Source organism: Cyprinodon tularosa, unplaced genomic scaffold (genome assembly GCF_016077235.1).
Source record: "Cyprinodon tularosa strain WSP-4 unplaced genomic scaffold, ASM1607723v1 ctg531, whole genome shotgun sequence".
NCBI lineage: Eukaryota > Metazoa > Chordata > Actinopteri > Cyprinodontiformes > Cyprinodontidae > Cyprinodon > Cyprinodon tularosa.
The window spans coordinates 101,079-120,753 of NW_024039265.1; the positions used below are offsets into that span (position 1 = coordinate 101,079).

Consider the following 19,675-nt stretch of genomic DNA (forward strand, 5'->3'; position numbering starts at 1 on the left):
TGAGATAATACATGAGAGAAAACATCTTTAGAAACCAAAAAAAATATATAAATTATTGAAGTGTAGACTTGACTTAGCTGCTTTAATAGCTACCTGAACAACCTATTCTCATTAGTGCGTGTAAAATCGTATGAAAAGCTATGCACCGTAATTTCGTAGGTTTTGGACGTGTTTTTCGTTGTATGCGCATGCGCATCTGACGCACCATTCGCGAATATAGAATATAAATTACAATTAACCCTAACCCTTAACCTAACCCTAAGATATAAAACAGCAAGCAACGTAGTTAGAGACATTAATAAGTGATGATTGCACTGTTTTTCCCATTTTTACGTCCGTCCGTGGATCTGCTTTTTTTTTCTGTCTGCCAGCGCATAAGCACTGATGTGGTTTTTTGAGGAAAAACGTCCAAAAACGTACGAAATAGTGTGCATAACTTTTTGTACGATTTCATACGCACTCATAATGAGAATATGTTGACCTGAATGGCCTGTATGTAAACAGTTTTCATGTCAAAGTTATTCCCATTGTAGGGCTGGACTTTCATGGCAAGGAGAAAGGAGACCCCTAATGCATAATCATATTTACAATTATCTAAAATTGACAAAATAATATTTTTTTTCTGTCAAAAACCTACTAAATGACTTAAAGATAAAAGGAAAATGGGCACAATAGCAATTTTTCCAATACAGGTAAATCTTCATGATAATGCTACAGGAGCAGGTTTGTGTGTAGAATTGACACTTTATTTTGATCTCAAACCTCAGTGTAAACAGTTAGATTACTTTTAATTAAGTGACCCTCTTATGATGAATAATCTTTGTTTTACTGACATTGTCTAGACTATTATCTGCCTGTACACTGACTTCATGGACAATTACTGTATTTGGTCAAAGATTGAATTTTTCGATTACACTGATATGAACTGATTTATTGATTAACTTTATTGCTCTCCCAGTAGAGAAATGTACTCGCTACATCAACTCAATAGTCAAAAAGAAGAAGAAGGTCCCAAAAGGAGGAAAAGGTGCATACGGTATATACAGTATATACAGTATATACAGTGCATCCGCATAGATATATATGATCGCTGAAGTCTCTTATTATATTATTACACAAGGTTATTGCACAGGGTATTAGCATGGGTATTTATATATATATTTATAGCTATTGCACTGGGTGTCAAATATAAAAAACTGGTTATTGCACAGGGTATTAAATAGTAATTGCACATTAGATATTGCACAAGTTATTGCTGTTGTAGTGCCACATTGTAAAGTCTGTTTCCTTGTTTCTTCAGTTTCTCCTTATAATATTCTTCTGATATGGTAAATATAAAAGCAATGGTCTTCCTTATCTCCGCATTACCTATTTGCTGGACCCATAAATGTTGGAAAGTCAGTAAGATTTAGCTGTGCACACCTGTTTAAGCTTCAACCTGTTTGTGTAATATCACCTTTCATGCAGTCAGGTGATATAGCAGTGTCATGCCCCTGTCATGCATGTGGATATGGTCGCAAACATGCTTTCCTACTAGATTGATAAATATAATTCAAAATTTGACAAACACCTTTTGGTCTCCTATGCTGTCAAGTTGAATTAAATCCTTTTTGAAATAATATTTCAGTTTTGATTGAGCACTGGCTAATATTATGCTAAGAAAACATAAATACTGCCTAAAACTTTTTGTATATAAGGATAGGGATTTTAAGGGATGAGGAGACAAATATAATCAAACAGCTCTAAGATCCTCCACAGGTACTCTGAATATGAAAGGGGTAGATTGAAAGATTCAAATACGGAGCTTATCCTCTGGCGTTTTTGTTGTGTGCTTGTAGCACCAGTGAAAACTGTTAGGAAATAGAAATAGAGCCAATATGAAATAAGCTTATACCTGGAGAAGTATTCAACATATTCTACACTGTTGGAAGAAGGTGGATTATGTAAAAAAGTGAAAAAAAAAAAAAGTTTCACCTAAAAAATAAACAATGCATGGATTAAGTGGGATTTTTTTCTAGAATTTATTCTTTTTTTTAGCTCTTCTAATGTGGATTCCAAAGCAAAGCTTTTAAATCAGCAGATATTCAGCAGCAGCTCTTAACTAAGCTTTCCCATTGAAACCAACGTGGAAAAGTCTACAAAATATAGTTTTACTTCAGCAGGAATTTATTAAAGCCAAAAAACTAAATCACCTTGGCCTTCTATTAAAATTAAAAATTAATTGATAAATGAATAAAAAAGTCAAAAAAACACCTGATATCTAACTGCAGCCTAGTAGTTAGAGCTTTGAATCCTGTGGTTGTGAGTTCAAAACCCACTCCCACAGACTGCCACTCTGGGTGTCTAAGCAAGACACTTAACCCCCGATTGATCCCTGGGCGACCCACAATGGCAACCCACTGCTCCATGAGAGGAAGGGTTGAATGCAGGGGTAAATTTTTCCAATGTGAGATCAATAAAGTTCAATTATTTACTAATATTTTTTTAAGAGACTGCAGCATTACCTCTGTATATGGGTTACATCTAGTCATACTGATTTTACAATTTTGTTAATAATCTACATTCAAAGTTCTGTCATTAACAGAAAACATATAATGTGCCATGAGGTTGTAAACTCAGACAAATAAAGCCGAAATGTCTAAATCAGTCATTAACAGCCTGACAATAAAGCACCACTTGGTTCTTCCATCGAACAAAGCTGAATAAAATGCGTACCCCAAATCTTAACAGCTCTTTTCCATGGTACACTGAAAGCTAAGAGTTATCACATTACGCTGATCCATTTGCAGCAATGAATTAATGAACATTTGGTTTGAATGTGGTTTCAGCTCCCAGGCTGCACCCGCATCATTAGCAAGCAAGGTTTTTATGAGATTTATGAGATTTACATGTGCTACATTGTGTGTTAATATGAAACGCAAGACTATGTGAAGTCTCTGAGTCATAAAAAAACATTTAGCTTTATTGCAACATGCATCACAGTCTGGCAGCAGCCCCTGGAGTCAGTATTAATATCATATAGCATTTTTGTCACTGAAATACTCATTTTCAATGAAAATCAACTAAATTAAGAATTTCAGCCAAAAAAACAAACTTTATATTTTCCAAGCTGTACTTTTTGCACTTATTGATAAAGATTATTTGTAAAAAGCAAGAAGTTAAGTTTTGAGATATAGTTCTTATTTTTGAACTTGGCTTTTGAGGACTTGTGTTTTCTGTGTTAGTTAACTAATGTTACACATTTAGGAAAGCATTATCAATATTACTGATTTTAAAATATAACTTTGCTGATATGCTGAAGTTTTCTGTGGAAAATCCAAGAACTCTTAAGCTGAAAATCTAAGCAGGTAGCTGATAAAGCAGAGGGTGGGCATGCTGGCAGGTAGGTTGGCACAGAGAAGCGGGTCTCCTCTTCTTAGCTTTTTGCTTGGAGCTGTTTTCATGTAATGCGGTAAAAACTGTTACAAATTATTTGTAATTCAAAACTTTTCCTCTTTTACCATCACAAATGTTCCTGCTGAGTAAGTAGAGCTGAAAGAATTGCACATGAAAACAAGCATCTAAAAAAAATCTGATTCCAGGGAGGAATCAGAACCGCTGCCTTTTCCTGCTAAACTGCCAGGTAGACTTTTATCTTAAACCACCTTTAAGGGCTCGTCTTTGTAAAAGCATTGTCCCTCCGCTGACAGTTGTTTTGAAGCCTCTGATTTATGCTTTTCCCCTTGCAATGGAAAAAAAAGTGCTGAACATTAAAAAAGCTTCCTGACAGTAAAACGGTGAATTGAGAAATTTGTTTGCTTCTTTGCTGAAGGTGCATTTGAATATTTCTTTATCACTCATGAGCCCTACATGTTTCTGAACGACACATACTGTAGAACCATTTCCAAACCCTGATGCATAATGTTAAGTCAGCAAAGCTTCAGGAAGAGCATTTGTCATCACGTTTTGCTTACTAATATACAATTCAAAAAAAGAAAAATGGAAAGATCAGCAGATCTGTGTTTGATGGACCACAAAAGGATGAAGGTAATTTTCCTTTTGCTCCTGCTGGGTCAGAAAGACAATTCACCAAATTACCGCAAATAAAACTGAAGAGACACACTCTACAGCTGCTACATTTCATGATTTACAGCAGACACATTTTCCACTTACTTTGAAAAATGTTCAGAGTTCACCGAGTTCACCGGGTCCTTGACTATAGTAATACAGCATAAGGCCTCAGCTACTGTGTGAACTGAGACATGATAGCAGAGCTTCATTGCTATCATTTGCTATTTTATAAAGAAAAAAGTAAAAAAAAATCTTCTTGGAATTCACAAGATATTCATATCTCAGTCTTTTACAATTTTTGTTATAAAAGGTGCAGTGATTAGCAGCTTTTCCCACCTTCTATAATGTGTAAAACTAGTTTTAGTATAGTTCGATCTGACAAACTCACACTTGAAAAAAAAAAAGACAACTACAAGAATTTTATTGATACAATTACTTTAGTCTTTGGCGCTCAGACCTCGGCAGGAAATATTGGCGCTGAATTTTGGACCAGGTACAGGGTTGTCCATGACCTTTTTTTTAAGTGGAGAGGGCGGGTCTTTTCAAAAATTTGTGAAAAACCTCCACTATACATTTAAATAGAGGGGTTAAATATTCAGCAGCAAAGTAGTAAAGTAAGCAGCAGGTAGTGCAGTTAGTTGGATTGCTTTGCTGTGTTGACTACATCAGTTCGCAGGAGCACAAAGGTTTGCATTTGTTTTAAGGATGCTTTCAAAATAAAAGCATGCTTTGCAGATGGACTGTTTTCCACATTTAATCAGACAAAACATATCTTTAAAGACTAAAGATTAAATTACCTTCCAAAGCTATGGTAAACTTATGGGCAACATACATCAAACACAATAGTATGAATCACTCTAAAATTGTAATTCTAGTTTTATTCCTGATTCTAGGCTTAGCTACTTATTAATGTGTATTCAAAGCATTCTGCTTTAATTTTCAATAATGTCTTTTGGTTCTCCATACTGTACATTAGTGTGTGACTTGTGACAAATTACAGTCAAGGAAAGGGATGCCATCCAATAGAGGAGGTTGGGGGTTGAAAGATAACCGAAGAATGACTTTGAGGGGCAAGCTTGGTGTGTTTGAGTCCGGTTCTGCCTCGAATGACTAAGCCTATGTTTGTTCAGTAAGGAAATAATAAGCAGGTATTCTTTAAGAAATACAAATAAATAAAGTCAGTAGCGAAATGTATTTTGTATTGGTAAATAGTTAACAGTACAAACCACATACAAAATGTAGCCTTTCGTTTTGCAGTTTTGACCTATCAATCAATACAATCTTTCCACTTCCTTGATATTGTCTCTGCAGACATAACTCCTTATTGTCAATTATATTAATACAGTGCCTTTATTGGTGATAATGTAAATACAGATTGGACTAAACATCAGCACATTAGAATTTTTCACTAATCTTAGGCCCAAATTTTAGGACACACAGAAGATTTCATAAAAAAAAAAATCTGTTCCTGGTAGTAATATACTTGATTTTGTTCACTTTAGTAAAACTATTTGCATGTGTGCATGTGATTTTTTTTTAGTTAAAACCTTTTCAGTGTGTTTTATTGAAATAAATCCAACTCCCATTGAAGAGTGCATCTCCACCAAGGGTTGTCATAGATATAAACTGTGCTATGGTTCATCTGGCTGGTAGGTTTAAGGTCAAACCTAGTGTGCATATCATACTGAGCCACATCTTGGGAACGCATCCTTGTTGCTGTGTGGGAGGCAGTGGCGATGAGACGCTGATGGTAAATCAATAGTGATGGATCAAAGCGCCGCATGGCTGGAGCCCTGTGGTAAAAGGGTGTGGGGAACAGCAGTGACTCCTCGCCTTACTTCTTCTCATTATCCTCTTCTCCTCTCCTCTCACACTGTTTCTCTCTTTTCATTTCAAAATCTAGACTCTTTACTGTAGTAATAGCTGATGCGTTGTGTCATGGTGTCAGATGGTATCTGCCAGTAGTTGATGGGAAGATAAAATGCCACAGAATCAATATCGAACCACTAAAATTTTGTTCATCTTTGGCCGCCTCCAGCACTCAGCACGTCCAGAAATCTGTCGCTGCAGCCACTGAAAATTGTTTAAAGATTTTCAAGGGTTAATTATAATGACATTAGGCTGTAGTGATGTTTTATTATCGACCATGTCAACAAGAGTGATATTTTGAATAAAATCGTGTTTCTACTGTGCAATGCCAACACAGTTTCTCCTAGTAACTGAGTGTGATTACATTTTGTTGCAGTGCAATTCAAGTAGCAGTCTAATCAATAACCACTGGGTTCTGTTTTCTAGGGGAAAAACATTGGCCGGTCCGCTCCCAGAGTCACCATGGTAGGGATGGCTATTTTCTGTTTGAGGGTCAAAGTTGCTTCAAACCACTTTCTGTTGTTTTGGATTCTGTTGTATGAGCTGGTTAATGTTCAAAAGCAGCAGCATCTGTGGCAAAAACAGTGTTTAGAGGCAGCTCATACCTCAGGTGTTAATTGTAGTGCCGTGCCTTCCTGTGGCTTTTATCTATTTATCTTACCTGTGTTTTCTCCCTTTGACTGTGTATTCTCTCCTGTCTTTGTGATAAATTGATGTGTACAGTCTGGTTTGTATGTGCTGGATTCAGGGGCGTAACGGTACAAGGTAATATTTGATTTAACCATTCAGGTTGAATTTGAAAGATAAAAAAAAACAAAAAAAAACTTACCCACAAGCTAATCTGTATTATTAATTTTACTGTCTACAAACTGCCCTGCTCTATTTTTATGTTTTTTGGTTTTTTTTACCTGTTTGACTATTCTGTCACAAAACTCAAAACACCTATTTGCAAATAAATCTTTCTAAAATTCAAAATAATAATAGTGAAAAAACAGATTGAAAAGTTGCAGGTCATCTGTTTTAAAACATATATATAGATTTATTTTAAATAATTAAGCCTAAGTGCAAAAAAATTGTTTGATAAAAATAATTTTATTGCATGAAGATCTCAAAAATTGATATTTATACCTGCTTACCTAGAATCTAGGAATAAGTAAATAAAATAATTATAACACAGTAGCAGCCATTCAAAATGGCCCTTCCCAGTCAAACGCCAGCCAAATGGCAGCTCACTTCCCTGCAGCTCTCAGCAAAATCCGCTCTATCTTCCAGCCACTGGCCTTCTCCTGGGCGTGTATTTTTTCACTCTGACTACACTCTTTCGCTGAATTATAGAGTCTGACCAGGAGAGGATGCTTCTCTTTAAATCTTAATGTCCAAAAAGGATGACAGAAAGAATATTTAGTGCAAAGATTGATGTTTAAAAAGGAATTGTAGGGGACCAGCCAAGGGCCAATCAAGGAAAGTGGGGACATTTTGAATGGCTAGTACTGTAAGAGTATTAACCCTCAATTTAAGTAGTTAAATAAAATGATCTACCAATGAATTGGTTATTTTTACCCCTAAACATTAAATAATTAGATATTATGCGCTTGAAATATGAGACCTCCTTATTCTTTGGCAGAGTGTCTCACATAGCTGCTCAATTAAAAAATGCACTTAATTTAAGAAAATGTGATTACTTGTATGTACATATGTTTTCTTTTAAAGGAACATTTTACAGTAAGCAAATCTATCTATCAACAGTTGAGGGGTCCTCTGTCCATAGAATTAAAGATTTTATCAAATGTGAAGCAAGTCACCAAACATTTGGCAGTCATTTTTCTTCCCACCTGCCTTTAGCCTAGAGTCAGAAAACTCGTGCAAACTGTTTCATGCAAATTTAATTCATGGTTTCCTTTTCGATGGATGTGGTTTCAGATGACATGTAACATGAAAAACAGTCACAACCAGTTACAGTGCTAGAACCGGATCTGGTTGAACTTAGAACACCTTAGTTACTTAATTCAACACATCTTTATGAATTAACAAAAATGGTGTTAAAACTTTCTTCAGGGTTTGTGCTTTTTTTTTCTTTTTTTTAAGCTAACCTCCTCGTATACAAATAAAATTCCACATTTCTTTCATTAGTGAGAATTTTAAGTTTGTCCCTGAAGTAAAATTCTACATTTCCTAACATAAATTTTTATTAACTTAAAAGCAAAATCATTTTCTTTGCTTTTCTTTGGTGCAATAAAAACAGATGAAACAGAGTAAATGTGTTTGTAGACAGTAGCTTTGGTGCTCTTAAAGAAATCCTCCTTCCTCATCTCTCATGCTAAAGCGATTTGTAAATTCGATTATGTGCAATACACTGTAATAGGTGTGAATTACTAACATTGTACCGTGACACCCTTTTTCTTAGGTTTGCTCCTAACACTTGTGCAATCATGTGGGCCTGCCGTCAACGCTGTACAGACGTGGCCTCTGCAGCTCTGTTTTCTGTTTATTCAATAAACGGAACACTCAGCGAGCACAGATTAAAGTTAGGGGAAATATATTAAGCCAAAACTTTACTGAGGACTGTAAGTATAGAGATGTCTGTACCTCTTGATGTTTGTTGCAGCTGGCCCACATTGTGTTAGCCTCTTTATTGTGCTGTGCCTTAGAACCTGACTGGTCTCATTTCACTCCTCTGTTCTAATCTGTGCCCTTTGAAATGTACATTTATTTAAACTGCTTCACTTTCTCTGTGATGTCCTGATGCTGGAGTAAATGTGCTAACCTCTGCCGTGCGTGTGCTCTCTGGCTCTGTCCGTCTCAGTGGAGAGGAGGGCTGGTCTATAAAGGCGTGGATAAACGCAGTTTTGATGATGTTACTTCTTTTATCTTAAGAAGACATCAGATAAATCTGTGCTTATCCTTGCTTACGATATACGGACCCTCCTCTTCCTCCTCTGCCTGTTCCTCGCCCTCCACCTCCTCTCAAAGGGAAGTCTGCTTTTCAAAAGCTTGCAAGCGGACTTGGTTGGTATGCCTATCAACTGCTAAGAAGAGAAGAAACGGCCTTTTTATTATTAATGTAACTTACCATGCAAATGCCAATTTTTGATTTTTCAGGATGAACAATTGTTAAACCTGGGAAGTCAATTTGGCTTTGCTGTGACAAAACAGCAAGAAACCAGCCAAGCCCTCCCAATAGAATGGTTACCTCTTCACCCTCTGACACACAGGGTCATAAAAGTCCACAGTGGGCTCACTGTCTATCATTTACCACAATGAACTGGTTATGGAGTCCATCTCAACCTCTTGCCCTTCTCCATTACTGCTGAGACTATCCCCACACATTTGTCAAATAGGAGAGGGGATGACATGTCAAGTAACAACTTGGCCTTTGCTGTCTGGGGGTTTGATTGTGAGTTATGAGATAAAGAGTGATATTTACCGGCATACTGGATAGAAACAATCTGGACAGCATGCATTGGGTGTGCTCGCTGCACAGACGATTGGAGCCATTCAATGCAGAGTGGTATTGAATTTTTGTTTATTGCAGCTATTCATTTCAACCAATTCAAAACACAATAATTATGTTTCACTTATCATCAAATATGAAATATGGATAAATCAACAGGCATGACAGGTTTAAACCATGCACAAATGATTATGAAGGCAATACTAATTTGTAAGAATGATCAACTCTGTGTGTAAAAATGGATGCTCTGGTTAAATTAATGGAGATGGCTCATTATAACTGAGAATACTGATTCACTTAGGACCTCTTTGATAGATTTTTATCATCCATCCTCCTGATGGATTATTAAGACTAATTGTTTGCTTTTATTCTTTTTACTTCTACATTGCAGTAATTAAAAATGTACCATTAGGAACAAATTAAGATGAAGGGTCATAATGTAAAATAACTGTCAGTTGTTTATTTATTTATTTTTAAAGCGAGAGAGTTGGCCCGAGTTCTGCAGGTCCACTCAGCTCTGCTCTTTAGCTGGGGAACAGCGAAGTAGTGCTACAGGATAACAGACCTAAAAACACTGTCATTGCAAATGATCTCATTACACCAAAGTTACTTTGCACGTACCTTTGTAACTCCATCGCGACGCGAAGGTAGAGTTTTATAACTCTTCAAACAAAGAAATGAAAATATGTAAACAGCCTTACCAAGAAAAAACTAAATAATTTAATGATGCATATACTAGATCAGAAACGTGCATCATGGAGTATATTTATTGGGATTTTAAAGCAGATTAATACTATTTAGGCAGCGTATTAGCTGTACAGTACTGTAGCTCTGACATAGCATTGGGTGTCTGCATTTTATTTAAATAAAACTGGAAGGTATGAGACCATATGCTTTTCAGAAAAAATATTTTAAAATTATTGTGCACCGCTGGTTGAACAATAAGATGACTGGGATGCTATACCTAATCACAAATGCATGTGCATCATATTATTGCAAGAAAGTTCTGCAACTTTGATATCTAAGAACTCATTAGAGGAGGCAGGTCCATTTACAATATTTTGTTATAAAAATATAAATTACAGGTCTTTGATGGTCATTTTTCTTCTCTTTTATTATATGATTTCTTTGAATGTCATGAACTCTGTGTACTCCAGAGTTTTGGAAGGATTTTCTGTGAGAAAGGGATTCCAGGTCTTAATGGGATTTTCCAAGGCGCACTAAAAAGAGAGTATGCAGCCAACACCTGTATAGAAACCTGATGCCCACCTTATGATATCAGTAAAGCACAAACATTTAATTTCATTTCAACATTGCATCACAATGCACATATTTAGACAGACTGCATGTAGTTAATACAAACTCGGACAAACTCAAGTGTTGCCTTTTTTTCAATCTGAGAATAAATAATAAAAAACAATAGAATAATTCCACTGTTTTCTACATATGCTTTAAATATCCCTTAAGGGTTATCCCCAAAGATGCGCAAATGACATTTGTTTAGACTTGATGGGTACATTTACCTCAGTACCTCGTTTACATCAGTCATCAAGTGAATATTGTTGCCGCAAGCTCTCAAAGGAGGAGCATGTCTTGCAAGTCAATAACTGGATGCAATCAACTGGTTTCCTGGATAGAAACTTTTAACCAATCTGACTGCATTTTCCCTGCAAAGTGCCTTGAGATGTCATCTGTTATGAATTGGGGCTATATACACAGGGCTCCAACTATAGGCTGCTGTCAACATAATTGAAAAAAATGCATATTTTATGGTTTTCATCTGCATGTAACAAAGCGCTCTATTCTTAAAGTACTGTGCTAACATTAAGAGAGCAGTCAAATAATTGAGGAAATATTAGTCATTTAAATTCAATGAGTCAAAATGGAGCAGTTTTTTTTTTCAGGAGGACACAATGACGTCTCACCATGAAGTCTCCTCCTGAAAAGATTTTTTTACAGCAAAGACTGATGTCAGTCTTTAGAACAGATTGAAACCTGTAGATTTCTGAGCATTGATGGTTTAAACCACATTTAGACTTGGTTCCCTCCTACTTCAGGTTCCAGTTTGTGACCTGTTGGCTAAGATTTCTCATGATCTGATTGTATTATCACTATATAAAGTAAATACTTTTTTGTGTGTATACAGTATATAGTATATATATATATGTGAATTGGCAGTAAATACATAAGCTAATTTGAGATGAATTAATGAGTAGAACCAGCAACACCCTCTCAAATAATTTACCTAAAATTATATCCCCTGCATAGTGAACATTTGAGCCTCAAACACACTCCCACAATTTAGTTGCATATGTCTTTGACATTCATAGTCTTATTTTTTTACTAAATTGACTGCATAAATAGAAAATAATACATTTGCAACACTGCTTTGTTAAGTTAATGTTTTGTCCAAATAATACAGAAATGCACCAAATGAAAACATCGCTGCACTGCAAAAATAATTCAGAAATAAGTAAAAAATTCTTAAATTAAGTTTATTCATACTTAATTTGAGTAGATAAATGGGAGCATTTGCCAATAGAATTAATATTTTTACTCTAAAAATAAGATAATTAGATGATTTACTCTTGAAATAAGAAAATACTGTTTATTTTAAATGTAAATTGTCTTGTTCCATTGGCAAACTGTGTCACTTACCTCTTCAGTTCAAGAAGAAAATGCCTTAAGAAAAAAAAATACTTATTTAGACTTAATTTTTTGCAGTGTGGATGCCAATTTACTCTAACACTTTGTCTCCAGTGATGACAACTGCCTGTTTACAGCTGCCAGCTAATCCCAGTTTGGTCAGATGATCCTTAGTTCTGGAAAATTACAGCAAAAGTAAAATTTATTCTGATGACATTAAAGATTGTGAATTCTACAAACAATCCCAATTAAGAATATAATAAAGCATAATTTTTCAAATTAATCTAACTAATCTAAAATCTTGAATATATGTACCTTCAGATGAAAGGCAGTACCTCTGAGGGTTGACCAGCTTGAAAAAATACCCTAAGTACAAAAAAAAACCTATTGCTGTTTATAAAATTTACACAATCAGCTTGTTGAGGAATATTTGTCCACACTTTGTATTTTACATTTATTTGTTTATTAACAACTTTCTAAAGGTCCTGCCAGTTCAACACAATGAAGTTTGAGCATTCAACTTTGACCAAGTGGGAGCAGAAAACTTTTAATATGAAACACTCGCAGAGCGTTAACTGCAGTGTGATGAATTAAAAATGAGGGTGCAAATAGACTGATGGAGCTACAGTGCAACTGCCAGCAGCATTTTAAAGACTGGAATCAACCAGTCAGTCTGCAGGAGGCTCTGAAATCACAATAAATTCTCTGCCTCCTGCCTTGATGCCTGGGCAGAGCTGTCACTCACCGCATGCATTTAAGGCTCAGAAACCACACTCATGTGTCAACAAATTAGGTTGACATGCATGTAAATATGTATTCCCTCTTAACTCCTGTTAAGATCTATTAAAAACAAAACCCACAAGAACTAATAAATACCTTTATCCTATGCAAATCAAAAATAATACCCCTTGCACTTTTTGACATGTTGTCATACAGAAAGCAACACAATTTAAAGATATAATGGAGGATTTTCACGAGACCCACCCTCTCCACTTAAAAAAAAGATTCACACACACAACCGTGTACCTGCTTCGAAGAGGAAATGCCTATTAAATGCGTGCCCATTTCTCCTCGTGCACACTCTGTTTAAAAGTTACTGTTTCCATCGCTCGTGCAAGCTTACTTTCCAAAAGAAGTTTTGCATTTTTTCCACCACCGGTAAGTGAAAATGGGGAAGAGCATGTAGGGCGGCTGTACGTAAACATATCACCAGAATGATTGACAATTAGAAGAACTACTTATGTTGAAGATCAAGCCAGAAAAAGAACATCCTCCTCATTACCTTTAATATATTTAGTTTTTTTTTATCATAAATGTGCAGGGCAAGAACATTGACACAAGGTTTACAATTTGAAATCTAAAAAATGTGATAGAGATTAGGATTCATCCTTCACTGAGCTTTGCAGAACAACATTCCACTAAAATTTTTGTTTAAATTGTTTTAGGGTTGCAACTGCTTTTAAAAATTCCTCTTCGAAAAGATTCCCAAGCTCAATCAGACTGGATGAAGAGTGTCTATAAACAGGAAATGAATTTTTTTCTCAGAGGTCTGGATTTCTGTCAAGGTTGCTCTAAAATATAAATATTGTTTGTTTTTGTTTTTCTGAAACAGCAATTAACAAACATTATTTTCTACTTAAGAAATCGCAACACTCGAAAAAATTAAAATCTAATTAAGTCATTTTTTCCTTAAAATAAGTGCATTTGTTCTTGAATTGAAAAGATAAAAGTGAAATTTTACCAATGGAACAAGATAATTTAGATTTAGAATAAGAAAACACAGCTGCATTTTCTTATTTCAAGTGCGTATTATCTATTTATCTTACTTTAAGAGTAAAAATACTTATTCCATTGGCAGATCATCTAATTTACCTATTCAAACCGGGGTAAATACACTTAATTTAGGAAATTTGTACTGATTTGTAGGTCTTTTTTCCAGAGAATAGCCCCACATATTGCCACCATTAAGACACTAAAGTGTACTTGTAAGTTATTAAACTTAATTTAAAGTGCATATTCTGTTTTATCTGTTAAACTGGACTTAAAGCCAGATTTAAAGTGAGTGGTTTGCACATTTACATTAAATTTCCCAGTGGCTGTATATATAGGGCATTTTTAAGGTTGTTTTCTTCAATTTGGTCTTCAAGATTTTGCAGTCTCTAACAGGTTTTCTTCCATGATTACCCAGCATTTAGCAAATGTGATCAGCTTCTTTTGCTTTGCTGTAGAAACAAGAAAAGAAAAAGCATTCCCACAGCATTTGCAGCAGACAGAATGTTTCAGTACGTGAGCTGTGTCTTCTCTGAGAGTTTAGGATCCATTTACAGCAGGCTAAACCTAAATACCCGTCAGACTTTTCATGTTTTTACTTTGGATAACCTTAAAAATAACATATCATTGGTGTTTTTAATGCACTGTTTATTTTAGAAAAATGTTAAAAAATATATTTTTGGTTATCAATAAAAATCATATTAAAGACAGATGCAAGTGAAGCAATTATGTGGTCAGTTTGAAATGTCTTACACAGATCTTTATGGGTATGGATGATTGAGACAAGTACTAGAGAATAAGTTCAAGCTTTAAGTTAAAACGAATTTTTTTTTACGTTTATTATAAGTGTTACCCACAGTTGCCTGTAAGTTAACATTGAACAGAGGAAACTTCAATTAACAGAGCTCTAAGTTCTATTAACAAAACTCAGAAGCTTTATCATCAGTGCTGCAATTGGGTCAGTGTTAAGCCTCCTGCTCTGCCAGGGAAATCAATGAAGAGGTGGGAGCTACTTCTTTCCAGGGGCCTGAAGCTTTGTCCCCACTAATCGAGTGAAGCGGGGCTATTATGGCAGTTAACATTTAGCCATTAAATGTGAACACTCTTTGTCAGTTGTTAAATGTCAGGCCCACAGTGACTTCCGTTTCCTCGGCATCCTCTGCAGTAAGAGTAGGGCAGGGAGGTGTTACTAACAGCATAGCACGCTGACAACTGAGCCGGTGGGACTCCACTATCTGTATTCATACCTGTCACATGCGTTCCCACTCTTGAGCCCTCATGGTAACACTAGCTCTTTTTGAGCTGTCATAGCTCCAGCAGCTCACTTGGCAGGGCTGAAAGAGCAGAATAGCTGCTGGTTTTAGAGAGGGTTGCCATGAGGGGAGCAGAGGATGGCTTTCTTATGAATCTGCAGTGGGTGGTGTGGATTGTGAGGGGGTAAGGGATTGCTGTGAGGGCTTGTGATCACTCGTCCATGTTGATGGTTCTCTCCACTTTATATTGCAGCACTCCGCCAAATCCTTATTTTTTCTTTTTTTATCTGCTTTTTGTCTCACTTTATCCTGTGTCCAGTTTTGCCCCTATAGCCCCTCACCACCGCTCCTCTCTCTACCCCTCTGTGTTGTTGAGAGATATTGAGCCTTTAGGCTTTTCATTAGGTTGTGTTTATCGGTATGTGGTGTATTCCAGTCTGTCAGTGTCTGCCATGCTACATGCCCTAGATGGACTCAAAATGTGCTTTCAAATGCCTGGAAGTTTGCCACTATACTTTTGAAGATTCTTTGGATTTTGTATATGATATACTAACTTTATTGTCTTAAATATTCATTAACCCTTGTAGAGTGTTGGTCAACTTCTGCTAAATGGTTTGATAGTCATCATTTAAATTTAATTTCTCATTTAAAGCTCTTATACGGGTAGTGCAGCTTGAACTGCAAGAAGGCCCTTGGTTCAAATGTCAACCGAGCCATAGATTTTCTCATGTTGTCCAGGTTAATATAGTAATTTTCTCCTGATACTCCGCTTCTCTTAAAACCATACATTTAACTATGCACTTTAACGTTTGCTAAATTTGTGACAACATAGTCTTTAAAACTGGAGTATTTTAAAAATATGAGGAACAATGCATTGTGACAGTCTTTGTGCTTTTGATGTTACATTTCCATTTGCATGATTACTAACACTCTGATATTGCCATTGGTAGTGTAACAAATGTGTTTTTTTTAGGGAGGAACTCTACGCATTGAATGAAGACTGAGTTTAAATAAAAATGAAGCAGCTCAGTTCAGCAAGTTTTAACCAACTGTTGTGTTTAGAAGCAGTGAGCTTCCGTTGAGTTTATCCACAAAGGTCAACCTGATGAGGTTGACCTTTGATGATGGACCCAAGGATGGAACAATACCGTATGACTGTAAACGCCCTCATTGGTGAATGGGATGACCTTTTAAATATATAATGTTTTTTTCTTAGCTTTCGGATTCAATTAGAGTTAGCAGATATTTATTTGAATCTATTATAAAAGGGCCGATCTACAATATTAATATATTATCCCAATGTAACCTGCATGTTACCTGCATCACCATCCCTGTGAACTCATTTCTTATTGCAGACTACTGCCTGTTATTTTTTCCACCCAGGTCCTGCCTAAGGTTTTTCAACAGTGGGCAGTGTGATTTCCATTGTGTGCTTTTAATTTGCAAAATTAGGGTACCATCTTCTTTTTTGCAAAATAAGTGAAGCTCAGTCAGATAAAGTTGAAAGCAAGTGGACTTATGAACTTTAATAAACAGGCCTCTCTTTCAAACTAAAACAGAGTCAAATGGTTTTGTGACCTCTTACAAGTTATGTCAAAGAATGTCCTGTATTAGTCCAAATAACCCTTTCTTCAACTCTGACTAACTTCACTTTTCTTGCCGCTAAATAAAAGCATGATGCAGCCACCACGATGTTTTGCAATAATGAAAAAATGTTTCAGTGTTTTATTTGCAATGTTTGTTTTCCGCCACAAGGGTTTTTTTTATGTAGACAGTCAAGTTTAACTCTTTATTGACAGCAGAAAAAAAACCAAAGATGGGCTTTATTTACTAATTAGCTGAATTTAGCTTCAGTGTATATGCCTTTTCTGTTTATTTGTACTTTACACTGCAAAAATGATCTAGATATAAGTAAAAATCTCTTACAATAAGTTCATCTAACCTTAATTTCATTAGTTAAATAAGATTATTAGCCAATGGAATATGTATTTTTACAATTAAAATAAGATAATCAAATAATATGCATTAATGCATTATGCAATTAAGACAATGCTATTGTTTTCTTATTTTTAATGTAAATAGATTTGTTCTATTGGCAAAGTGTCTGACTTAAATCCTCTATTTAAGAAAATGTGCTTATTTTAAGAAAAAAAATTACTTATTTAGATTTAAATCTTTTTGCGGTGTAAAGAGCTTAAATGATAATTATTTTTTGCATTATTTTATGTTGCCGATTTGGCTAAGTTGATGTGAACACTGTTGCAAGGAGTCGGAACCAGAGGCGGAGCTAGATCTGTTTTCAAGGGGTGGCCAAAGGGTGAGCAAGGCTTTATCAGAGGGGTCCATATACAAATGATGAACAAAAGGAAACAAATATTTTCTCACACACACTCAAGTTAAAATGTTTTTTTTAACAAAGATTTGCCATGACCAAACAAGATGTGAAAACGCACTATGGAACAGTGAACATGTAAATGTAAACTCAGAGCCCAGAATATGACCAAAAACTAATTCTCAAAAATAAATAAATAAAACTGGCTCCAAATAGTAAACTGCAAGACAATACCACCAGAGCTGACCAGTATTACCCTGGTGGTATTTATAAAGGTTTGAGAAACACTGCTATGGTCAAATAAGCTTTGAATGGGAACAACATACGTACTGCAAACTCAAAGCCAGGATACACTCAAGAGAGCATAATTCTCAGATTTTGGTGGGAAGAAGCAAAAGGTTTTACAAAGTCATCCATGTTGAGGGCATGTGCCCTCCTTGACTCAACACTGAGAATGCCAAGATGACTTAACCTGTCATCAGCCATAGTTGTTCTAAGGTGGTTTTTGATCAGTTTTAGAGCAGAAAAACTTCACTCACAGGATGCAGTACTGACTGGGATAACAACCGAAATCTTACAAAGTCTAAATAGCTCATGAAAAACCTCTTTATATGGTTCCAGGAACACAACAAAGTCAAGTAAAGTAGAGGATTTTACTACTTATTAACTCTCTGTCACAGCCTCTAACCTGCTGGTGTCTCTTTAAGAAGAACTGGCTCTACAAAAAATAAGACAGCCTGGTATTTAGACCCCATGACTGTTTGGCACAACACTATGTTAACTATCATTTAAACTATAGTTTTTCGTTTTCTGTAGCTAGCTAAAATAAAAAAAATTAAAAATAGATCCATTAAATTAATTAATATAACTAGTTAGGTTATAATTCAAAGCTTTCATATGACAGTTTTTATAGTGACATTTCAGTCACTATAAAACTTAACAATGGTTTTTCACATATTTTTACCACACACATTTCAAGCAAGAGCTGGGAGATATATCCTGGCCAAATGAATAAAACATTACAGGGCAGCATTTGCACTAAAACATATGTTAAAAAGAATCTGTTTAAAACACAATCTATCAGCAGTAGTATAATCGAGGCACTACGGAGCGGTGCACAACCATTTTTTCTTTTTCTTTTTAGAAATGTATGACAAGTGCCGCCTCTCATTAGGAAGGTAACACTGCGGTTACCGCTGAGCGGTAAAATGTTGTAAATACCTGCAAAACTCCTCAATGTTGTTCTCTAGAGCTGCGGGTGTGTTTTGGATCAAGCAGGAACCACATGTCAGTTTAACCAATGAACAGCGTCAGTGAGCAGCATGTAGGCTGCTACTGCATCGGGCTGCCTTCAGGGACAGTCGGAAATTACGGTTTTCCTGGCAAATCTTTGCCGATCTCATAAGTACTATATTTTAAAATGACCGTTTCGAGTGGGGTGGCAGTAGGGGTGGCAAGGGCTCGGTTGGGGGTGGCAAATGCCCCCCCTGCCACCCCTCTGGCTCCGCCACTGGTCGGAACATCTGTGCTCATGAAGATAAGTGAGGTTCTTGACTGAATGCTTTGAGGTTAATTTTCAGGATTTGAAAAAAAAAAAAAACATTCTTGGAAATTAGTGGCAGTTACCGAAATATGGGTGGGGGTGTGCAATCAGTTTTGCGATTGCTTATCTAACCTTGGCAGTGGTTTCAAGGTGCTTTACAGTTGGCTCAGCGTCCCTTAGCTTACCTCCCCTGAGTGCTTTATATGGATGCGATGCTTGGAAGTGTGATGTGAGACAAAATGCCACACCAAATGTCATATCACTGACTCACTTGCTCGCCATCTGGATGCTATTATGCAAACTTGCCAAGGAGGTATTCTCCAGAGAACACTTACTGTGTAAGCAAAGGGAAATTTTATGTGATTAATCCTCTTGTGGAGTCGGAGGCGACTGTTTCCTGAGGAATGCGACTATGACTTGTCTGCGCGTCTCATTGATCATAGATGTGTTTGAGCCTAATTTAACAGTTAAATCCCACGAACACAGCGCTGTATCATCCCTATACTGGCAGCAAAACAGCCAGTTAGCAATTTAACCCAGTAGTCTGAAGGGCATGTCAGTCAGTTATTAAACACCACCACTGGGTTTGGATGCATTTTTCTGTGACATGTAAGGGGGATTAAGACACAAACTAATGGACTGCAAGGTATACAGGAGGTCTGATGCTTCCTCTTCAGGAAACTTTAATCACTAATAGCTTTCTGGGGTTGCTTCAGAGTAACATGGTGTGTGCAGGTTATTTTTTATTTTTTTTTTACATA

General features: G+C 36.1%; 1 protein-coding gene across 14 annotated transcripts in view; it reads left to right on the plus strand.

Annotated features, from left to right (window-relative positions):
* Positions 1-19,675, plus strand: part of LOC119796030 (protein shisa-6-like) — a 109,575-nt gene that overhangs the window by 67,713 nt on the left and 22,187 nt on the right. For 7 of the 14 annotated variants that reach the window (XM_038304339.1, XM_038304340.1, XM_038304345.1 and 4 more), the window contains exon 5: positions 6,346-6,384. The exons of the other annotated variants lie outside the window; for them this stretch is intronic. In XM_038304339.1, the coding sequence (XP_038160267.1) occupies positions 6,346-6,384 (39 nt within the window). The remainder of the gene's footprint in view (positions 1-6,345; positions 6,385-19,675) is intronic. 14 annotated transcript variants of the gene reach the window in all.